Source organism: Brassica rapa, chromosome A01 (genome assembly GCF_000309985.2).
Source record: "Brassica rapa cultivar Chiifu-401-42 chromosome A01, CAAS_Brap_v3.01, whole genome shotgun sequence".
NCBI lineage: Eukaryota > Viridiplantae > Streptophyta > Magnoliopsida > Brassicales > Brassicaceae > Brassica > Brassica rapa.
The window spans coordinates 21,519,785-21,538,770 of NC_024795.2; the positions used below are offsets into that span (position 1 = coordinate 21,519,785).

Consider the following 18,986-nt stretch of genomic DNA (forward strand, 5'->3'; position numbering starts at 1 on the left):
ATCTTTCCTTTTTCTTCTTCTAAATCATTCGATTCTCTTCCTTCTCCTAAGCAATTCCTCTGTAACTTTCCCTTTTCTGATGATTTCCCAAAAAATTGTGATTGAATTTTGTCTTATTAATGGCAAATTTGCTTCAATCACGCTAGACCTACTCCCAAAGAACTTCCTCCTCAACGGCGGCTCAGCTTTGAAATCCTCTCCGGCGTCTTCGAATATGGCTGAGAAACTCTACAAAGCAATTAAGGCTATGTCGATTGAAGATGATGAAGTTCCTCTCACACTTCCCGACGAGCCTAGGTTTCGTGTTTTTGATGAAAACGAGATTAGTATTTTGGGTCGGTTGTTAAACCCGGAATGTCAATCTATGTCTCGAATGATTGAGTATATGCCAACGGCATGGAGGGTTTATGGTCGTGTTCGAGGGATCGCTCTCTCAAGAGATAGGTTCCAGTTTGTATTTGAGAGAGAAGAAGATCTGCAAACGGTTCTTAATGATCGTCCTTGGTCCTACAATCACTGGGTGATGGCTTTAGAGAAATGGACAGCTAACCCTCCCGAAGATTTCCTCAAGACAATGGATATATGGATACGAATCAGGCATATTCCGGTGAACTTCTTCACAACGGATACTATGTTTCGTCTCGCTTCTGAGGTGGGTACAGTGGATACAATTGCCTATGATCCGAAGGTATCGCATACTAAGGATTATATTAGAGCTAGAGTCTGTTTCAACTTGGACAATCCGGCTAAAGCTACTAGGAAGCTGGATCTTAAGTCTGGTGGAACAGTGACCATTGAATTCGAGTACGAAAAGATCCACAAACGATGCTTTCATTGTCTTCGTCTCACGCATGAGAAGATAAGGTGTCCTCTACTTCGTGGAAGGAATTCTAAAGACAAGCAGATAGCAGAGCCAAGTGATCACCAGCCGAACCTCGCTGTGCCTCCTCCGAAACCTATGCTGATAACAGAAGGTCCTCCTGGGTTCCCTCCTCTGTTTCCTGAGCTCTCGAAGCAAGATCTAAAAATGGCTATGTTGTATATCTCTCATGCTGATGAGACGGAACGCAGAGCTAGGATTGAAAGGGTCAGGCAAGGTATTGCTGATAGTGCTGCAGAGGCTTCAGTAAGATTAACAAAGATCACTAATGAGTTGGATAAAGGAAAGGGCCATGTCTACTCTTACATGGAGAACACGGTGGCAGTGCATAACCAGGGTTCATCTCGGTTCAATGTTCTTTCTGACAGGCAGTTACCTTCTCAGAGTGATGATGAAGCTGATTCTTCAGCAACAAATACGTCTTCTGCTTCTGCTTCACAAGTGTTTCCCACGGGTTTTCAGCTTGGCCCTTCTTCGGGAGGGCGAGTCTCCGGGAACATAAATGGAAGCAAAACGCAGAGGAAGAGGCCTCCTTCATGGAAGAGGAAAGCCAGAGCCAACAGCTCCGAAGGATCTCCGCTGTCTCCTTCTCAACCCTCCAGCCAGGCAAAGAGAAAATCATCCCCTCCTCCAACCTCCACAGAGAACAAAACCGCAAGAACTACAGACACTACGGTGGCTTCCGTATTGAAGCCGCTGCCTCCCCAATGAGTGTGTGGAGCTGGAACTGTCGAGGTGCAGGAAGCACGGAGACAGTTCAAACCATCTGGGAAGTGAGACGTAAACACTTTCCGGATATTATGTTCTTGATGGAAACTAAGCAGAAGTGGGAGTATATGGTGGGTTTGCAAAAGAAGTTGGGTTATGATAAGATCTTTACTGTTGAGCCTCTTGGATTGAGTGGAGGTTTGGCGGTTCTTTGGAAAAATAGTTACGATATTGAAATTATTTCTGGAGATAAAAGGATTATTGATATGAAGGTGCAGTGTCGATCAGTAGTTTTCTTTCTCTCTTGTGTGTACGGAGATCCCGTTAGAGCTAGAAGGCAAGAGGTTTGGGACAGGCTCGTTGAGATTGGGCTACGAAGGAATGAAGCTTGGCTGCTCACTGGAGATTTCAATGAGCTGATGTCCAATGATGACAAGCTGGGTGGTGCAGTTAGAGAAGAGTCTACTTTTTGGGGGTTCAGAAACATGGCGCGTGATTGTAAAATTAGAGAATTGCGCAGCTCAGGGAATGTATTATCTTGGGGTGGTTGGAGAGATGAGGTTTGGGTCCAGTGTCGACTAGATAGATGTTTTGGGAATGATGAATGGTTCAATTTATTCCCAAGATCAAGTTCAGAGTATGGAGGTATGTGGGGATCTGATCACCGGCATGTACTGATTGGGTTTGTGCTGGAGTTACGCGAGCTTCAACGAGGTAGATTCTACCTGGATAATAGGATGTTCAAGAAAGATGGTTTTGAGGATGCAATTATCAGAGGCTGGGGGGAAGAGGCTAATCATGTTTCCATTATGGATCGCATTGCTAGTTGCAGGAAGGAAATTTCTAGATGGAAGAAAACCTCTGACCTGAACTCTCATGACAAGATAGTGAGGTTGAAAGCTGCGTATGAAATTGAAGTTTCCAAACTCCACCCTAGTAGATCTGTTATGAGAAGGCTAAAGAGAGATCTCACGGCTGCTCACTGCGAGGAGGAGCGGTTTTGGAGGCAGAAATGTAGAGAAGAGTGGCTCAAAGAAGGTGATAAAAACACCAAATATTTTCATAACGTGGTTAAGGGGCGTAAAGTAAGGAACAAGATTCTTATGCTTTTGGATGAAATGGGAAATGAGCACTTCTCGGAAGGGGCTAAAGGAGAGATAGCAGTGGAATACTTTAGAGATCTTTTCATGAGTACAAACCCCTTTGACATGGAACCTCTCTTCGAGGGCTTGATGAGGCGTGTGTCTGATGAGATGAATGTGGGTTTAACGGCTCCTGTCACTGTGGAGGAGATAAGGAAAGCAGCTATGAGCGTCAATGGTGGGAGTGCTCCTGGTGAAGATGGGCTTACTGGTTCTTTCTACCATAAGTATTGGCATATAGTAGGTCCTTCCCTCTCCACTGAAATTCTTCAGTTCTTTGAGTCTGCTACTCTACCCAATGGTTGGAACCACACACAGATTAGTCTTATCCCAAAGACCACCAATCCGGTTCGAATGCAAGATATGAGACCAATTAGTCTCTGTGCGGTTCAATACAAAATTATCTCCAAAATTTTGTGCAACCGACTTAAGGTGGTCTTGCCTGCTCTGGTGTCTGAAACTCAAGGAGCCTTTGTTTCTGGTAGATTAATTTCTGACAACATCATTATTGCCCACGAGATGGTTCACTCTCTGCGTACAAATGATAGAGTTTCAGAAGGGTTCATGGCTATAAAAACAGATATGTCCAAGGCATACGATCGCGTAGAATGGTGCTTTCTAGAGACTCTACTGGAAAGATTGGGGTTTGCTAGGGTGTGGGTGCGCTGGATCATGGCATGCGTAAGCTCAGTTTCCTACTCCATCTTGTTAAATGGATCTTCACATGGCTTCATTAAACCAGAGAGAGGTCTAAGACAGGGTGATCCGCTGTCTCCTTTTCTCTTTATCCTTTGCGCTGAGGCTTTGGTGCATTGCTTAAATCATTCTGCGGATTCTGATAAATTACATGGCATTGGCATTGGTTCTGCGGGCCCTAAAGTGCATCACCTATTATTCGCAGATGATAGCCTGCTGCTGTGTAAGGCCTCCTCTGATGAAGCTATGGAGATTATGAAATGTCTCAAGTTGTATGGTGATGCGTCAGGGCAGAGGATTAATCTGGAGAAGTCCTCTATTATCTTTGGTTCTAAAGTTCCAATGGACTTGAAAGCTGATATAAAAACAACTCTGGGGATAGAGAAGGAGGGAAGTGAAGGAACTTATCTAGGTCTCCCGGAGTGTTTTAGTGGGTCTAAGAGACAACTCTTAAGCTTTCTGCGTGGTAAGCTTAACAATCGCTTAAATGGATGGTTCTCTAAAGCTCTTTCCCAGGGAGGCAAAGAGATCCTGCTGAAATCGATCTGCCTAGCATTACCTATCTACGCTATGTCATGTTTCCGACTCCCAAAAGATACTTGTGCTAGTCTACGAAGTGCTATGATCGAGTTCTGGTGGAGTAGTGGAACTAATAGGAAGAAGATTGCATGGGTAGCTTGGCAGAAGTTGTGTAGGTCTAAAGATCAGGGAGGTTTGGGTTTTAAGGATCTGGAGAAGTTCAACCAGTCCTTACTCGCTAAACAAGCTGCTAGAATCTTAGAAAATCCAGATTCACTAGTCGCTCAAGTCCTTAAGCAGCGCTACTTTCGCAACAGCACCTTCATGGAGAGTTCAGTTGGATCCAGACCCTCATTTGCCTGGCGCAGTATCCTTCATGGGCGTGAGCTGTTGCAACAAGGACTTGTGACCAAGATTGGAAATGGAGCTTCTGCGAAGGTGTGGTGGGACAAATGGATCATTGATTCAGTTCCTCGAACTCCTAACTACAGGCCTGATTCTATTATTGATCTGGCGCTGAAAGTGGAGGACTTGATAGACCCTCAGAGTGGTATCTGGAACCGGGAGTTAGTTTTGCAAACTTTTGATCAGAGAGACGCAGAGATCATCTTGAGAATTAAACCTCTTATAGCCCTTTCTGATAGTGAGGTTTGGGGTTTTACTAAGAATGGAGTCTATAGTTCGAAAAGTGGGTATGCATTACTTGAAGCTATAGAAGAGCTGAACTCTCCCCCCGCTGTTCATGTTCCTCCGATTGAGAAGCAGCTATGGACGTCTATTTGGAAAGCCAAGACTACTCCAAAACTACGGCACTTTCTCTGGCGAGCACTCTCCGGAGCTTTGGCGGTTAAAGATAGATTGTGTTCAAGAGGCATCCAAATTGATCCCTCATGCCCCTCCTGTGGTAATGGACGTGAAGATATCAATCATGTGCTCTTCAAATGTCGCTTTGCTCAAGCAGTTTGGGCTCTCTCTGCTATCCCTTTGCCTCCATCGGGGTCTTGGTCCAACTCAGTCTTCTTGAATATATTTCATCTTGTTAAATGTAGCAAGAAGGCATCTCTACAACCTGAGGCAGGGTTGGTTTTTCCGTGGGTTTTATGGCACATATGGAAGGCGAGGAATGCTTTCTGCTTTGAATTTACTAGACTGGACCCTTCCAATATCCTGGAGAAAGCCATTATGGAAGCGGAAATCTGGCTAAACCTGCAGAAACCTTCAACTATAGAGGCTACTCGAGCTTGTTTAGTACTGCCAAGCTCGTCTGGATGGTCAAAACCGCTGTCTGGATGGACTAAGTGCAATGTAGCAGCATCATGGGTCAGTCAGTCAAGTAAGAGTGGAGGGGCATGGATTGCTCGTGATAGCAATGGGGTGACCCTTATACATAGTAGAAGAGCTTTCTCTAATACGCATGATCCTCTAACTGCTGCTCTGACATCACTTTTATGGTCCATCAATGATCTGAGAAGTCTGAGTATGGACAAGATCATCTTCGAAACGTCCTCATATTGTCTTCGAGATGCTTTCCTCTACCCTGTTGCTAATTCTCCTTATGAGCAGTTGATAACTGCAATTTTAAATAGCTTGAAGGGTTTTGCAGATTGGAGAGTGGAACATGTGGTTCCTGATAACAACAAAGTTGTCTCTCTAATCGCTGCAAGTGTCACTAAGGAACACCGTTATCAATCCTATGTCGCATCAGGAGGTCCTTCTTGGTTGCGAGCTATGTTGAGTCAAGAAGCTACAGTGCCTCAACATTAAGGAGCTTCTGGTTGTTGTGGAAAGCTCAGTCCTGCTTTACCGCCTATTGGTGGCCTTTCTTTTCCTTTCTTTTTCGGTTTTCTAGCTTATGGCTGTCTCCTTTTTATTCATTTGAACTCTTGCATTATTGTTGTGACCATCTTTGGTTTGAGTGGTTCTCAACCTACTTTGAATGAATCCAGCGTTAAAAAAAAAAAAAACTTACCATATTTCACACATATACACTACCATATTTAAACAAAATCATTGCTAATTAGTATAACTTGCCAATAAAATATTTAGCATATATATTAGGCATGATTCACTTGTGTTTAAACCTTCCTTATTATAAACTTATTAGAATAATGTCATCCGTTTGTTTTATAAAAAATGAATATTCCAACAATGTTAGCTTCATATTTTTCATATAATATTAACTTTATTCCCATGTTTTTTGTTAAAATAGACGGGTCAATTATATCATGTCCTATTGTTTTTTTTTTAATATTTGTAACTTATTTTTAGGTTGACCCAAACACATAATATACTAATAATACATTTCAATCGTACAATTAAATATGAAAGAAATATCAATATAAATTTGATCCAACAGTAAATTAATATATACATCCAATATTTTTTGTATAGTTATATAACTGATCCAACACACATCTAATAAAAAATATATAACACAATACAATAAGAATATATGTCATATGAATAATAAATTAAAATAACACAAGAAAGCCATTAATTAAATTGTTATGTCTTAAAAATATATACATCAATACTATTAAAAGGGAAGGAGTCCTAAAAAATCTTACTTATACAAGGTTGTTGCACCTATTTATTTTTTAGTCCAAACTATTGTATACAACTAAATATTATTAACTATCCCCTATTATATAGAAACCAAATAATATCTTCTAACATTTAAATAAATCTCACCCACTTTAATAATATCATGATTATCAATTTAACATATATATATATATATATATATATATATATATTTGATATAAACGGCACCAAAATTTCAATACGTAGGGGTCATTGTCATATATACCATCCTCTTTCATTAGATCAAAATTTTCTTATGAGATCAACTTTTGAAATATAAATGAGCCATGTCCTATTAAACATTATTGATCAAACCTGGAGAGTATTTTTCACCCAAAATTTTATAAAACAAATCAACGGCTTGTTCGGTTGGCAACTGAGGAGGAAGTTCGACAGGCTTTATTCATGATGCATCCGGAGAAAGCTCCTGGGCCGGATGGAATGACGGCTCTCTTTTTTCAACACTCATGGCATATAATAAAAAAGGATCTATTGGAAATGGTCAATAGTTTTTTGGCATCGGGAAATTTGGACACAAGGTTAAACACTACAAATATTTGTCTGATTCCTAAGAAGGAGAGACCCACAAGGATGACTGAACTCAGACCTATCAGCTTATGTAATGTAGGATACAAGATTATATCTAAGGTATTATGTCAAAGATTAAAGGTCTGTCTTCCATCACTGATCTCGGAGACGCAATCGGCTTTTGTGCCTGGACGATTAATATCAGATAATATTCTTATAGCTCAGGAGATGTTCCATGGTTTGCGAACTAATAAATCGTGCCAGGACAAATTTTTGGCAATAAAAACGGATATGAGCAAAGCTTATGACAGAGTTGAATGGATCTTTATCCAAGAATTACTAACCAAGATGGGATTCGGCCAGCATTGGATCCATTTAATGATGGAATGCATTTCCTCGGTTCAGTATAAGGTTTTATTGAATGGGCAACCAAAAGGACATATAATACCACAGAGGGGATTACGTCAGGGGGACCCTCTATCCCCTTATCTGTTTATTATGTGTACGGAAGCATTGGTCGCAAATATTAAAAAGGCAGAACGAAATAAGCAACTAACGGGTCTAAAGGTTGCTAGGGCCTGCCCCCCAATTTCCCATTTATTATTTGCAGACGATAGCCTTTTCTTTTGCAAAGCTCAGAAGGAAGAATGTCAGACAATTCTTAGGATTCTCAAGGAATATGAAGGGGCTTCAGGACAACAAATAAATTTTGAAAAATCTTCGATTCAATTTGGACACAAGATTGCAGAAGCTACACGACAGGAAGTTCGAGATATCTTAGGTATACATAATTTAGGAGGAATGGGGTCTTATTTGGGCATCCCAGAAAATCTGGGAGGATCAAAGGTGCAAGTTTTTGGATTTGTTCAGGAGCGTCTAAATAGCAGAGTAAATGGTTGGACTTTTAAGTTTTTCACCAGAGGGGGTAAGGAAGTGATTATAAAATCTGTGGTTACAGCCTTACCAAACAATGTGATGTCATGCTTTCGAATTCCCAAAACGGTAATGAAGAAATTAGTTAGTGCTGTAGCACAATTCTGGTGGAGTCCAGGGGGTAACAAGAGAGGTATGCATTGGAAATCATGGGACAAACTGTGTAGCTCTAAGGACGATGGAGGTTTGGGATTCAAAGATCTCACAGATTTTAATACAGCTATGCTTGGGAAACAATTTTGGAGATTAATGGACAAACCGAATACTTTATTTTCTCGTGTATTCAAAGGGAGATATTTCAGGAATGCTTCACCCCTGGAACCCATTAGATCATACTCGTCATCTTATGGTTGGCGTAGTATTGTCTCTGCTAGATCTCTGGTTAGCAAAGGACTAATCAAAAGGGTGGGAACAGGATCATCTATATCAGTATGGAATGATCCTTGGCTTCCATCCACTCGCCCGAGACCAGCAAATAAAAATCAACACAATCTTTACCCGGACCTAACAGTGGATGCTCTCATTGATGGAACATCACGATCATGGAACCTACAGGTTATTCGGGCTCTAGTGGATCCGCAAGATGTGAAAATTATTCAAAGTATTCCTATCAGTAGATCTCATCTAGAAGACCGGAATGGATGGCATTTTACAAACAATGGTAAATACACGGTTAAATCTGGCTATGAAGTGGAACGAGTATATCCGGATAGAGAAATAATGCCACCCCAGTTTGGCCCTTCGATAACACCTTTGAAGGCGTTTTGTTGGAAGTTACGCTGCCCACCCAAGTTGAAACATTTTTTATGGCAACTATTGACGGGATGTATAGCGGTTAAGAAAAATTTGAGGTCAAGAGGAATGCAAGGAGATACTGTTTGTGACCGATGTGGTGCTCCCGAGGAATCAGCTAATCATGTGTTTTTTGAATGTCCACCGACAGTTCAGGTCTGGGCACTTTCACGGATCCCGATGAATCCAGATATTTTTCCCACTCAATCTTTGTTTACCAATATGGATCATTTATTTTGGAGAGTTTCTCCTGAAATGGAGGATCATTCATTTGCTTGGATTCTCTGGTATATATGGAAAGGTAGAAACAACAAAGTTTTTAGCAATTTGGATATGGACCCGAGAGATACTCTCAAACTGGCAGAAACGGAATCGTTACTTTGGGTGGAAGCACAAAATTCTCAGACTCAAGACATGGAACGCACCCAAATTCATGTATCTTCGATAATAACGAGTATACCAGGTAGATGGTGTTTTACAGACGGATCTTGGAAAAATGAGGATAGTTTTTCAGGACAAGGATGGTATAGTACCCTGGAAGGCTACGATGGACTAATGGGAGCAAGGAACACGAGAGCGAGTCAGTCGCCACTACACTCAGAGATAGAGGCCCTTATATGGGCAATGGAATGTATGAGGAATCTTAGACAAGCATGGGTTACTTTTGCAACGGATAGTGCTCAGTTGGTGAAGATGGTGTCGGAACCAGAAGAGTGGCCAGCCTTTGCAAGCTATTTGGAAGACATAAAAGTTTTAAAGAGGAGTTTCAACAGCTCAGAGATCATTCATATACCACGGACACAGAACTCAAAGGCGGACAGTCTCGCACGCAGTGCAAGAAAGCAACCGTCGTTTGTCGTCCATATGGATGCAGAGCTACCGGAATGGTTCGCAGAGTCTACATGAATCTGTTTTGTTTGCTGACAAAAAAAAAAAAAAAAAAAAAAGAAAAAAATTATTTGGGTTCGGATCGGTTTCTTTCGGATCTGGATGGTTTCGACTCCATAATTCAAATACCTATTAAATATATGTTATTTTTTGTATGTAACGGGTATGGATCTGTTCAGATATTTAGGACTCAAATAAAACTCGATAAACATAAATATACTCGAAACACGAAAAAATATCCAAAATCTAAAAAATACCTGAAAATCAGAAAATACTCAAAATACCTAAAATTGTACTTGAAATATGACCCGAGGAACCAAAAAATACCCAAAATTTATCTGAATACCCAAATATATTTTTTAAAAATTGATTTTTTACTCGAAATCCAAAACTATAACCGGAATTTCAAACCAAAACTCAAAAATATATGTATACCAAAAAAATATCCAAAATACACAAATATATATAATTTACACAAACATTTTGGGTACTTTGGCTCCCAAACGGATTTCAGGTAGGCCTCAGACGCGAACAGAGATCTACATTTCCAAAAAAATACGTATTTTTCTCTGGACCCGACGCGAACTGAACCAGAATTTTCAAGTTGATTTTGGTTTGGTTTTTCGGAGTCCATGTAAAATACTCATGCGTAAAAGAGAATTACATAAGATTTATACAGAATTCCAAATAAAGTAATTCATGAATTATATAATATTTTTAAAATTTATTTCTTTTATATAATTCTACTTTGTAACATAATAATGTAAACCAATCACACAATACTAATTCATATCAAAATTTGTTATACCAAAAGAATCCGCGTTTTCAAGCGCGGGTCAAAATCTAGTAAATAGTTAAATAAACACCCTTGCGGCCGCACGAATCAAGCTCTAGTCTAAATTATAATTTAACTCGTTAACTATGAATCGATGGCTGAGATCCTTTGATGGCAACAGCCAAATGCTCATTCAGCCGTTAGATATTTCTGTTTTTATATAAATGAATATATTTTTGGAAATTTTGAACCAGTAACCAAATTTTTTTATATTTCATTAACTAACTATTTCCTTCATTTTTTCTCTTTTTTTCCTATCTCTTTCTATTTTCTTACTACAATACTAGATTTTGACCCGCGCTTAAGAAGCTCGGGTATTTTTTTGGTGACCGTAAACTCAAATATTAAATGAATTTATATTTATTATTAGATATCTAAAATATTTAAAAGCTATTCTATTATTATTATTTCAGTCCGGTACAATGTTTTCATTGAGTTTTTATATCCAAATCAGACTTGTGGTCGAACCGTAAGATCTAGTAACTCATATATAGTGGGATAGAATATAATAAAATGAATATAGTAAAAGTATCTGAAAATCAAAAAGACCGTTATTAACCCACTGAGAAAAATATAATTTGTTTTTTGTTTTATAAATTTTTGATATATTAATATACATTTGACTTGTATAAGAAATTTCTTTTAACAAATATTGTTAAGTTTATTTATAAATATATTAGTTATCAATCTACCAAAATAGTGAAGCAATTTTTCCTTTTTTAATTTTTTATCAAACTATTATCAAATTTTTTTTAAAAAAAAAATCAGTTTGTGATAGATATTTTATTATTAGAAATCCATACAATTTAAATAATGTTACATTTATATGTATTTATGTATAAAATGGTCTTCATAATTTAGAATTTTGTAAAAAATGGGTCTAAAGTTAATTTGGTTAATTTTTTTTTTGTAACAAAAGTTAATTGGATTTATAATTTTCTTTTCTGAAAGGGTTGTATCAGTTAAATTATTTTTTTTAAGTTAAACGCCCAAAGCCCAATTAATAATATTTATTTTGCTGATAATAAAGTGAGATTAAATAGGGATAACATATAATATATAAGGAAGATCAAAAAATAAAAAAAGGAAAGGGTCCAACAACTTTTTATAACTAGATTTTTAAAGACCGTTTCTCTTTTAATAGTATAGATACTTCATCCAATATAGTCATTCAGCAAATTAACTCTATCAATCTGTTGAGTTGGCACCCGACAGATTTATCTGATTCGTTGATGGAATCAAAACTCAACCGTTAAGATGAGAAAAAAAAAATGCATGTGGGACCTTCTTCACTCAAGTCGCGGTCACGGAACTTCTGAGAATGTGGGGCCCGCATTTAGCTGCCAATGGGAATTGCTTCTCCCTCTATTACAAAACTTCTTTTTATTTTTCAACTCATGTTCACCCCTAAAAGCATCTCCAAAAATGGATTTTTTTATCAAAAAAAAAAGTATATATGTATGTATATATATGTATATATTATATATACGTATTTAATTGTATGATCCATTATTTTACGGAAAATTTTCAGTTAGAAATGCCCTAACTCTCTCATTTCTCAATTGAAAAATGTCATTTAGAGGATAAATTCAAACAATTATAAAACGTACATTATTTGAAACAAATAATACGTAAATTATCTTTTTTTTTTACAGCAAGATATTCACAGACTTATATTGACTCTGCAAACCAATTTGGTAATTCCGCATCTATGTGAACGACGAAAAACGGTTGTTTTCTAGCACTGCGTGCTATTAGGTTTTTTTTTTGGCATCTATAAGTTGAAACAAAAAATTTTAATTTTTTTTTTGAAACAAAAATTTTACTTTCAATAGATTTATTGGCTATACAATATCCGATACGTAAAAGTTACATTATAATGTAAAAATTATCTATAAGTTGAAACAAAAAATCTTAATTTTTTTTGTGAAACAAAATTTTACTTTCAATAGATTTATTGACATAAGAAACGAGTACGTAAAATGAGTGAGTGTGACGTGTATTAGGGCCCACGTTGATATATTAGATTCTGTAATTAAAGTAGTAGCAAAAGAAATTTGGTCAATCGTCTGGACTCATGTATATTAATGACAGTCGATAAACTAGACAAAACAGTATAATATTCATATATACTGCTTTTCTTTTTATCAAAAAAATCCACGTGGTACAAAATGTTTGATGCGGTTGATTACAACCATGACAGGTGGAAGATGGCTCTGTCTCGATTCGTCGATTTCGATCTTGTGTCTTATGTCGACGCTACTCGTTCGCTTAAATATCTCTCGAGTGATTTACACTGCAGGGCAGTTTACAAGTTTCAATTTCACAATAAGGCAGTTATTGCTACTTGGACAGTTTTTGAGTGAAATGTCTTAACTTATCCTTGAAAAAGGTGTAACTGGTGGGGTAAAATTGAGAAAGGGTTTTTAATTTTCTAGTTACGTTTTTGAATTTTAAAATGACTGAGTGGATCTAATGAAAGAGACTTTATGAGTTACCAGCGTATGAAAAAATATTGTATTTTAAAATCCTAACTTTTTTTCGATGAATTTGAATCTTCAGAGAATAGTTGCTTGCGTTTTTTTTTAGGTTGGAAGATGAAACAACAGAGATAGAAGACGTGATAGGAGAGTTATCGGAGAAACTAATTTTTATATGTTTTTCTTGGTTTTGGGTTCTAATCTATTAATATATAATATGTGTAAGTTCTAGAGGTAAAACGCAAAAACAATGAACATTGCATGATAAAAATCAATGGCGGCTGTGAGTTATATTTGCAGGAAACACAAAAAACCCTAATAAGAGGAAGATGAAGTTATTACAAAATTGCCACTCATTAAAAAAAATTAATTGATGACCACATGGATGTGTACATAATATTAGTGTACACATGTTCCTATACAAGGGTACATTGGATGACCACGTAGATGTGTACATAATGTTAGTGTACGCATGTATATGTGCACATAATGTTAGTGTACGCATCTACATAATGTTTGTCTTTGTAAATATAAAGACAAGGAAGTGTGGTTTACGTGAATTAAACAACATGATTATATATGTACATGTGTACATATTTACACGTGTACAAACAAACAACGTATATATCTTTTACATGTGTACATTGTATATTACTAAGGCAATGTTCATAAAATTGTGTATTCTCACTAAAATCTAAAAATCATGTTTTAATTCTTTAATGCCCTGAAAAATAAATTAATTGAACTAAAATCAAAACCAAAAATCATAAGATATGAATAAAACACAAAATCATGTGAAATACTAAGAATCAAAAATATACATACAAAATTAGTTTTGTGTTATTCAACATACGTTCGAAGACACGTCCAGATTTACAAATGCATCAGTGTTGTGTTTAGAAAGCGTACAAATGAACCAAAGTCATGTGGATACCTATAGATGTACACATGGACATTATCAGACAAAATGAACACATGTACACTATAACATATATGTACACATAGACATCCTACTAAACATTGGATGGTTAAGAAACCGTTAATTATGGCCGGTAGAAGAATTCATTAATGAGTCTTGTTTAGATGGTTAAGAAAACCGTTAACTATGGTCGGTAGAAGAATTCACTAAGGCTATAGTCCATGTGAATGTAACAATTATTTTGAAACGATGCATCTCAAGCTTTGAAATTCCCATGCAATATTCTTATTGATAATCATGGTGGACCAGAGTTTTTATCAAACATTTGTGCCTAACATTTAGTTTGCGTTTTCCAATAGTTCCAATGATGTATTATACGAATATTATCAATTTCTGTGGTGGATCACTTTGGAATGAGCTGGTGATGACGAGGGGTTTCAGACGCTCATGGAAGAAGGAAAGAGGTTTACGAGTCACTTGTTTTCTTATCAGTTTCTTTCTTATATACATGGTACATTGTTTTAATAATAAAGAGTGTATGCCTGTGAAGGCGTACACATGCACACATATAATTGTACACATGTAAATTTTGTTTTTTGCTTTAATAATTGATAATGTACACATGTGAAGAGTGTACATTGTTTTAATAATACAGAGTGTACACTTGTGAAGATGTACACATGTACACATATAATTGTACACATTTTGCTATTTTTAAATGAGTGGCAATTTTGTAATTTGATCATCATTTTCCTATTAGGGTATCCTGCGTTTCTGCAACTAAATCTCAGAGCCGCCATTGATTTTCTTCGTGCAATCTTTTTTTTTTTGCGTTTTTACATCTAGAACTTAAAAATATTATAGTAATTAACCAATTAGATCCAAAACAAAGCAAAAACAAGTTTTTTCATAATTTTTGAGTTTGACAATTTATAACCAAAATGCCATAGCTCTTATTCGCCATGCATCAACCTTTCAAGATAATAGCAGCTTAATCTCTTAACTTGACAGATCTGTGAAAAAAAAACAGAAGTGTAAAAAGTGAGATAAAGAAGATGAATACTTGAGCAGATCTGAGTAGTCCATATAAAAGGTATGAAGATCTAACGATTGAGATATGAAACATATATAAGTTTTGTCATAAATCTGAGAAATAAACTGAACCGTTGAGATGGGTGTTAGATGAGTGGTGTAGGTTGGTTCCCGTGAAAACATTAGTTTTGTTGGTCAGAATATTAGTTGGAAGAGAACTACTTTGATTAGCTTAAAAGGAAGATGTTAGGAAAAACTACCTTGGTATAACAAAGTGTCTTATTCTGTTATAAAAAACTTAAAACTGTCTTTCACTGTAATATTCTCATATCTCTCCGTAGATATAAGAAGATTTACACTTTAAAGCACATTTCATCTTTATATTACATGCTGGGACACTTCTATCTACAAGGACACTTTTTCTTAAACATCAGCTGATTCTTAACCTATCTAGTTTGATTGTAATGACTATTTCACTAACTAAAAAATCAATGTTTTTCGTTTTGGCGGGCTGTATTCTTGGCCATTGATTTTATTTAGATTGAAGGGACTAGATTCATCAGACAAAAATGTGATATGACATATATCTGCCATATAAATCTAACCATTAGATCATTTGATATCCAACCAAAATTGATGGCTCAGATTGCATCTTCTACCAACCACAAATAGTTTTCACTCTCTTCCTCCACATCTGAAAGGATTTTACAGACTAAAATTTCAAGATAGAAACAAAGCAAATCTCAAAACAGTCATTATCAGAAAACTTTGTATCCTTTCAGATTCATTTATATTTTATCTCAACAACATATTTTCCTCTTAAACCCTCGATGATGGTGACGATGACTGGTGACGACGAGGCAGACGAAGCTGATGCAGACAACGGCGGAGAAGCTGTCTCCCGACTATAACAAGGCTCGAGAATTGTGACAGGTACAAAGTTCGAGAGTTGTAAATGTTCATAATTACGTCTTAGATTTCAAGTTGTTCTCTTTGGTTTGGTAGGATACAGTAGTGCCCATTATGTGTTTGGTTATTTGACTTGTGAAACAACGTTGAAAGTTAAATCAATTCCTTGTTCTTTTGTTTGGTCGTTTTACTTAAAATTTTGTTAACTTTCAGTTTTGATGTTTTGGCCTCACAAGATAATTTATGTATCTTATACAAGTGTTTGATTATGCTTTGTATTTTGAAAACTTGGCCTCTATACAGTAGTTTTATTATGTTTTATCTTGTAATTGCTTGATCCTTTTACACTAAAAATATGTCCATATTCTCCTGAGAAGAGTGTATGAGAATAGATGATTAATTTCAGTTTTGGAGTATTTATGTAGTTTGAGTAAAGTGCTAGTTGCCATTGATAATGAAATTGGTCATATTATGCTAAGGCATTCATTTGATTTTGATTATACAGTATAATCTACATCAAATTAAAGGTGGATTGTTTAGCTTTCACGTCCGGTGAACTCTCCATTCACTGAAAGCAGGAATTTCTCATCCCACCAAACTTGCTGATGTCCATCAACAAGAGTATCCACATGTACATTCACTCTAGGGACAAGCTTCCCCATCCATTTGTACACCTTAGCCCATGTACAACAATGCCCCAATTACTAGGAACCTTCTGATATCAGTAACTTGAGATCCCCTATCTCTTTGAGGACACACCTTATGAAGCCGATGAAATCTCAGATTTGGATATTTATGGAAACAAAGATTTCTCAAGTCACATATATTCTACAAAGATTTTTCTTTCATATTTTATTTGTTTTGTTTGCTTGTCTATGTAAAAGTTTCCAATTTGCTTCATAAATTATAAGTTGCTATAGTTATTTATTGTTGTACACAACACATGTTTTTTCCATTTTTGTACACATGAAATTTGAGTTGTTAGTAACTATTATTTTACTGAAGTTTACACAATTATCTTGAGTTTTTCATATGTCCACACATGTACGCATGTACAAATATAACTTTCAGGTACACATAGACATCATATAAGGTGTACATATTTAACCATGGATATCATAAACCTGTAAAAGATAGTTTTATATGTTATTCGATGGTTTTATATGCCATTTCATCATGCACATGTTTTATCTCGTATCCAAAATATGATTTTATGTCATATCATGCCTGCCAAAAATGGTTTTTCTTTCACAAATATGTTTGTTTGCTTGCTTGTGTATGTAAATGTTTTTAATTGGTTTCATAGATTTAAGTTATTCTATTTATTTTTGTACATAACACATGTTCTTTTCCTCTGTTTTATACATATAATTTGAGTTTTTGTCAGTAACTATTATATTACTGAAATTTAAACAGAGTTAATAACATGTTAAAAAATAGTTTACACAATTATCTTGAGTTTGTCATATGTCCACACGAACATGTACACTAAATTTCAGGTACACATGGACATCATTTTAATTTTTCATATTTTACCAAGCCTACAAAAGATGGTTTTTCTTTGTTTGTTTGCTTATCTACGTAAACGTTTTATTTTTCTTTGTAGATGTCAAGTTTTTCTATTTATTGTTGTATAGAATACATGTATGCTTTCATTTTTTACACTTTATTTTTGAGTTTTTGTCAGTAATTCTTATATTAATGAATTTTTAAAAAAAGTTAAATAACTATCTAAGAGACTCATTTACATGTCATTACTCATTAGTATCCATGTGTACAAGTAACTGTAAAAGAAAACATGAACATGATGTACACTATCGTTAGTATCCATGTATACAATATTTTAATGTGTACACAAGTCCACCATGCACACATCTATTCTGTTACAACCAGAACCCAAAACTACATATCTCTTGGTCGTTCTTGACATCTAATCGGGGCAGGAGTACATACTTTCAACTTTTGGTGCAAATTCAAAAGGTTAAAGGTCACATTTGGTAAGTCTTGTTTCAAAACCAAAGACAACAAAATAAGAGCGACCAACATTCTTAACTAGTTATTACATCTAATATGAAATGCAGAAATATAAAACCTTTGATATGCAACATTCTTAACCAGTTAAGCTGAATGATGAATTAAAGTTAAGCTTAACCATTTCTTATCAAGATTATGTTGCCTAAATTACAAGTTCACCATCGTGTACATATGTTTACTTAGAGGAGAAACTAAACTACTAGTCTACCATTGTGTACATATGTAACATATACACAACTAATCGTTGTACACATGTGAACATCTGTACATGTGTACATATATACACAAGTAATTGTTGTACACATATATACATGTACATATGTTCACATTTTCCTGTTCTACCTTTTGTGTGATCTTTCGTAAATCTTGATTTTCATTAATATCTAATTACTTTTATGCAAATCGTCATTAATCTTACAATTCACATTAATCATTTTTTTTTACTTTTTTTTTCATTGATGGCAAAGTTGTAATCAACTCATCTTCTCCTTCATGACTTGCTTTAGGGTTTCTGCAAAATTCCACCGCCGTCAACCATTGTTTCATCTTAAATCATCCAATTTTTGTGTGAAGGTCTAGGCTGAACAATTAAAAAGCATGGAGTCAATCTGAAATGGTATATTGCTATTCAGAATCGCGGCGGAGATGAAGAGATCGTGGCTTGATTTCATGCTGAAGAGAGAGGCTCTGAGGTCGCGGCTTCTGGTGATAACAGAAGAGCGGTTCACGGCTTGCAGAGCACGACGGAGGGGACGATGCAGCGTGGAATGAGCAGGAGAAACCCTAAATCTGAGCCAATATGGAAACATATTAAAACTCTCTATCAGATTTCTCTTTTCCTGCTCGCTTCTTGCCGTCATTGTTTGATTCGCATGAATCCTCCATTAAATCGTCGGACGTCAGCAACTTCGTCCGTCGATTTCTCTCCCGGAAACGCACTTTCAGTTTATGAAAGAGAAATGAAAAATAATGGAAACTAATTTTTTAGGGGACCCAAGTTTGTTTATTAAACAAATTAAACTTCTTCTCGAGACCATCACCACAACCCTGATTTTTTTCAAAATTCAAAGCCACTAACCAATCTAACCAGAACAAAAATATGCTTTTA

General features: G+C 36.1%; 2 protein-coding genes and 1 long non-coding RNA gene across 3 annotated transcripts; all 3 read left to right on the top strand.

Annotated features, from left to right (window-relative positions):
* Nucleotides 1-214: 214 nt before the first annotated feature.
* Nucleotides 215-1,591, top strand: LOC103836353. Its single transcript, XM_009112603.3, has one exon. The coding sequence runs from the start codon at nt 215-217 to the stop codon at nt 1,589-1,591; it is 1,377 nt and encodes a 458-aa protein (XP_009110851.3).
* Nucleotides 1,592-8,061: 6,470 nt separating this feature from the next.
* On the top strand, nt 8,062-9,687 carry LOC117126995. Its single transcript, XM_033276302.1, has 2 exons — nt 8,062-8,370; nt 8,545-9,687. Exons 1-2 carry the CDS (start codon nt 8,062-8,064, stop codon nt 9,685-9,687), a joined length of 1,452 nt encoding a protein of 483 aa, XP_033132193.1.
* A 4,732-nt stretch (nt 9,688-14,419) lies between these two features.
* LOC103834599 lies at nt 14,420-16,861 on the top strand. Its single transcript, XR_626521.3, has 2 exons — nt 14,420-15,868; nt 16,350-16,861. It is a non-coding gene; the product is annotated as an uncharacterized LOC103834599 (long non-coding RNA).
* The last annotated feature ends 2,125 nt before the right edge of the window (nt 16,862-18,986 follow it).

Coding starts and splice junctions, on each gene's coding strand:
- LOC103836353 (XM_009112603.3), top strand. CDS start 215: ATGGCTGAGAAACTCTACAAAGCAATTAAGGCTATGTCGATTGAAGAT.
- LOC117126995 (XM_033276302.1), top strand. CDS start 8,062: ATGAAGAAATTAGTTAGTGCTGTAGCACAATTCTGGTGGAGTCCAGGG. Junction 8,371..8,544: donor TTGTCTCTGCTAGATCTCTG/GTTAGCAAAGGA, acceptor TGGAACCTACAG/GTTATTCGGGCTCTAGTGGA.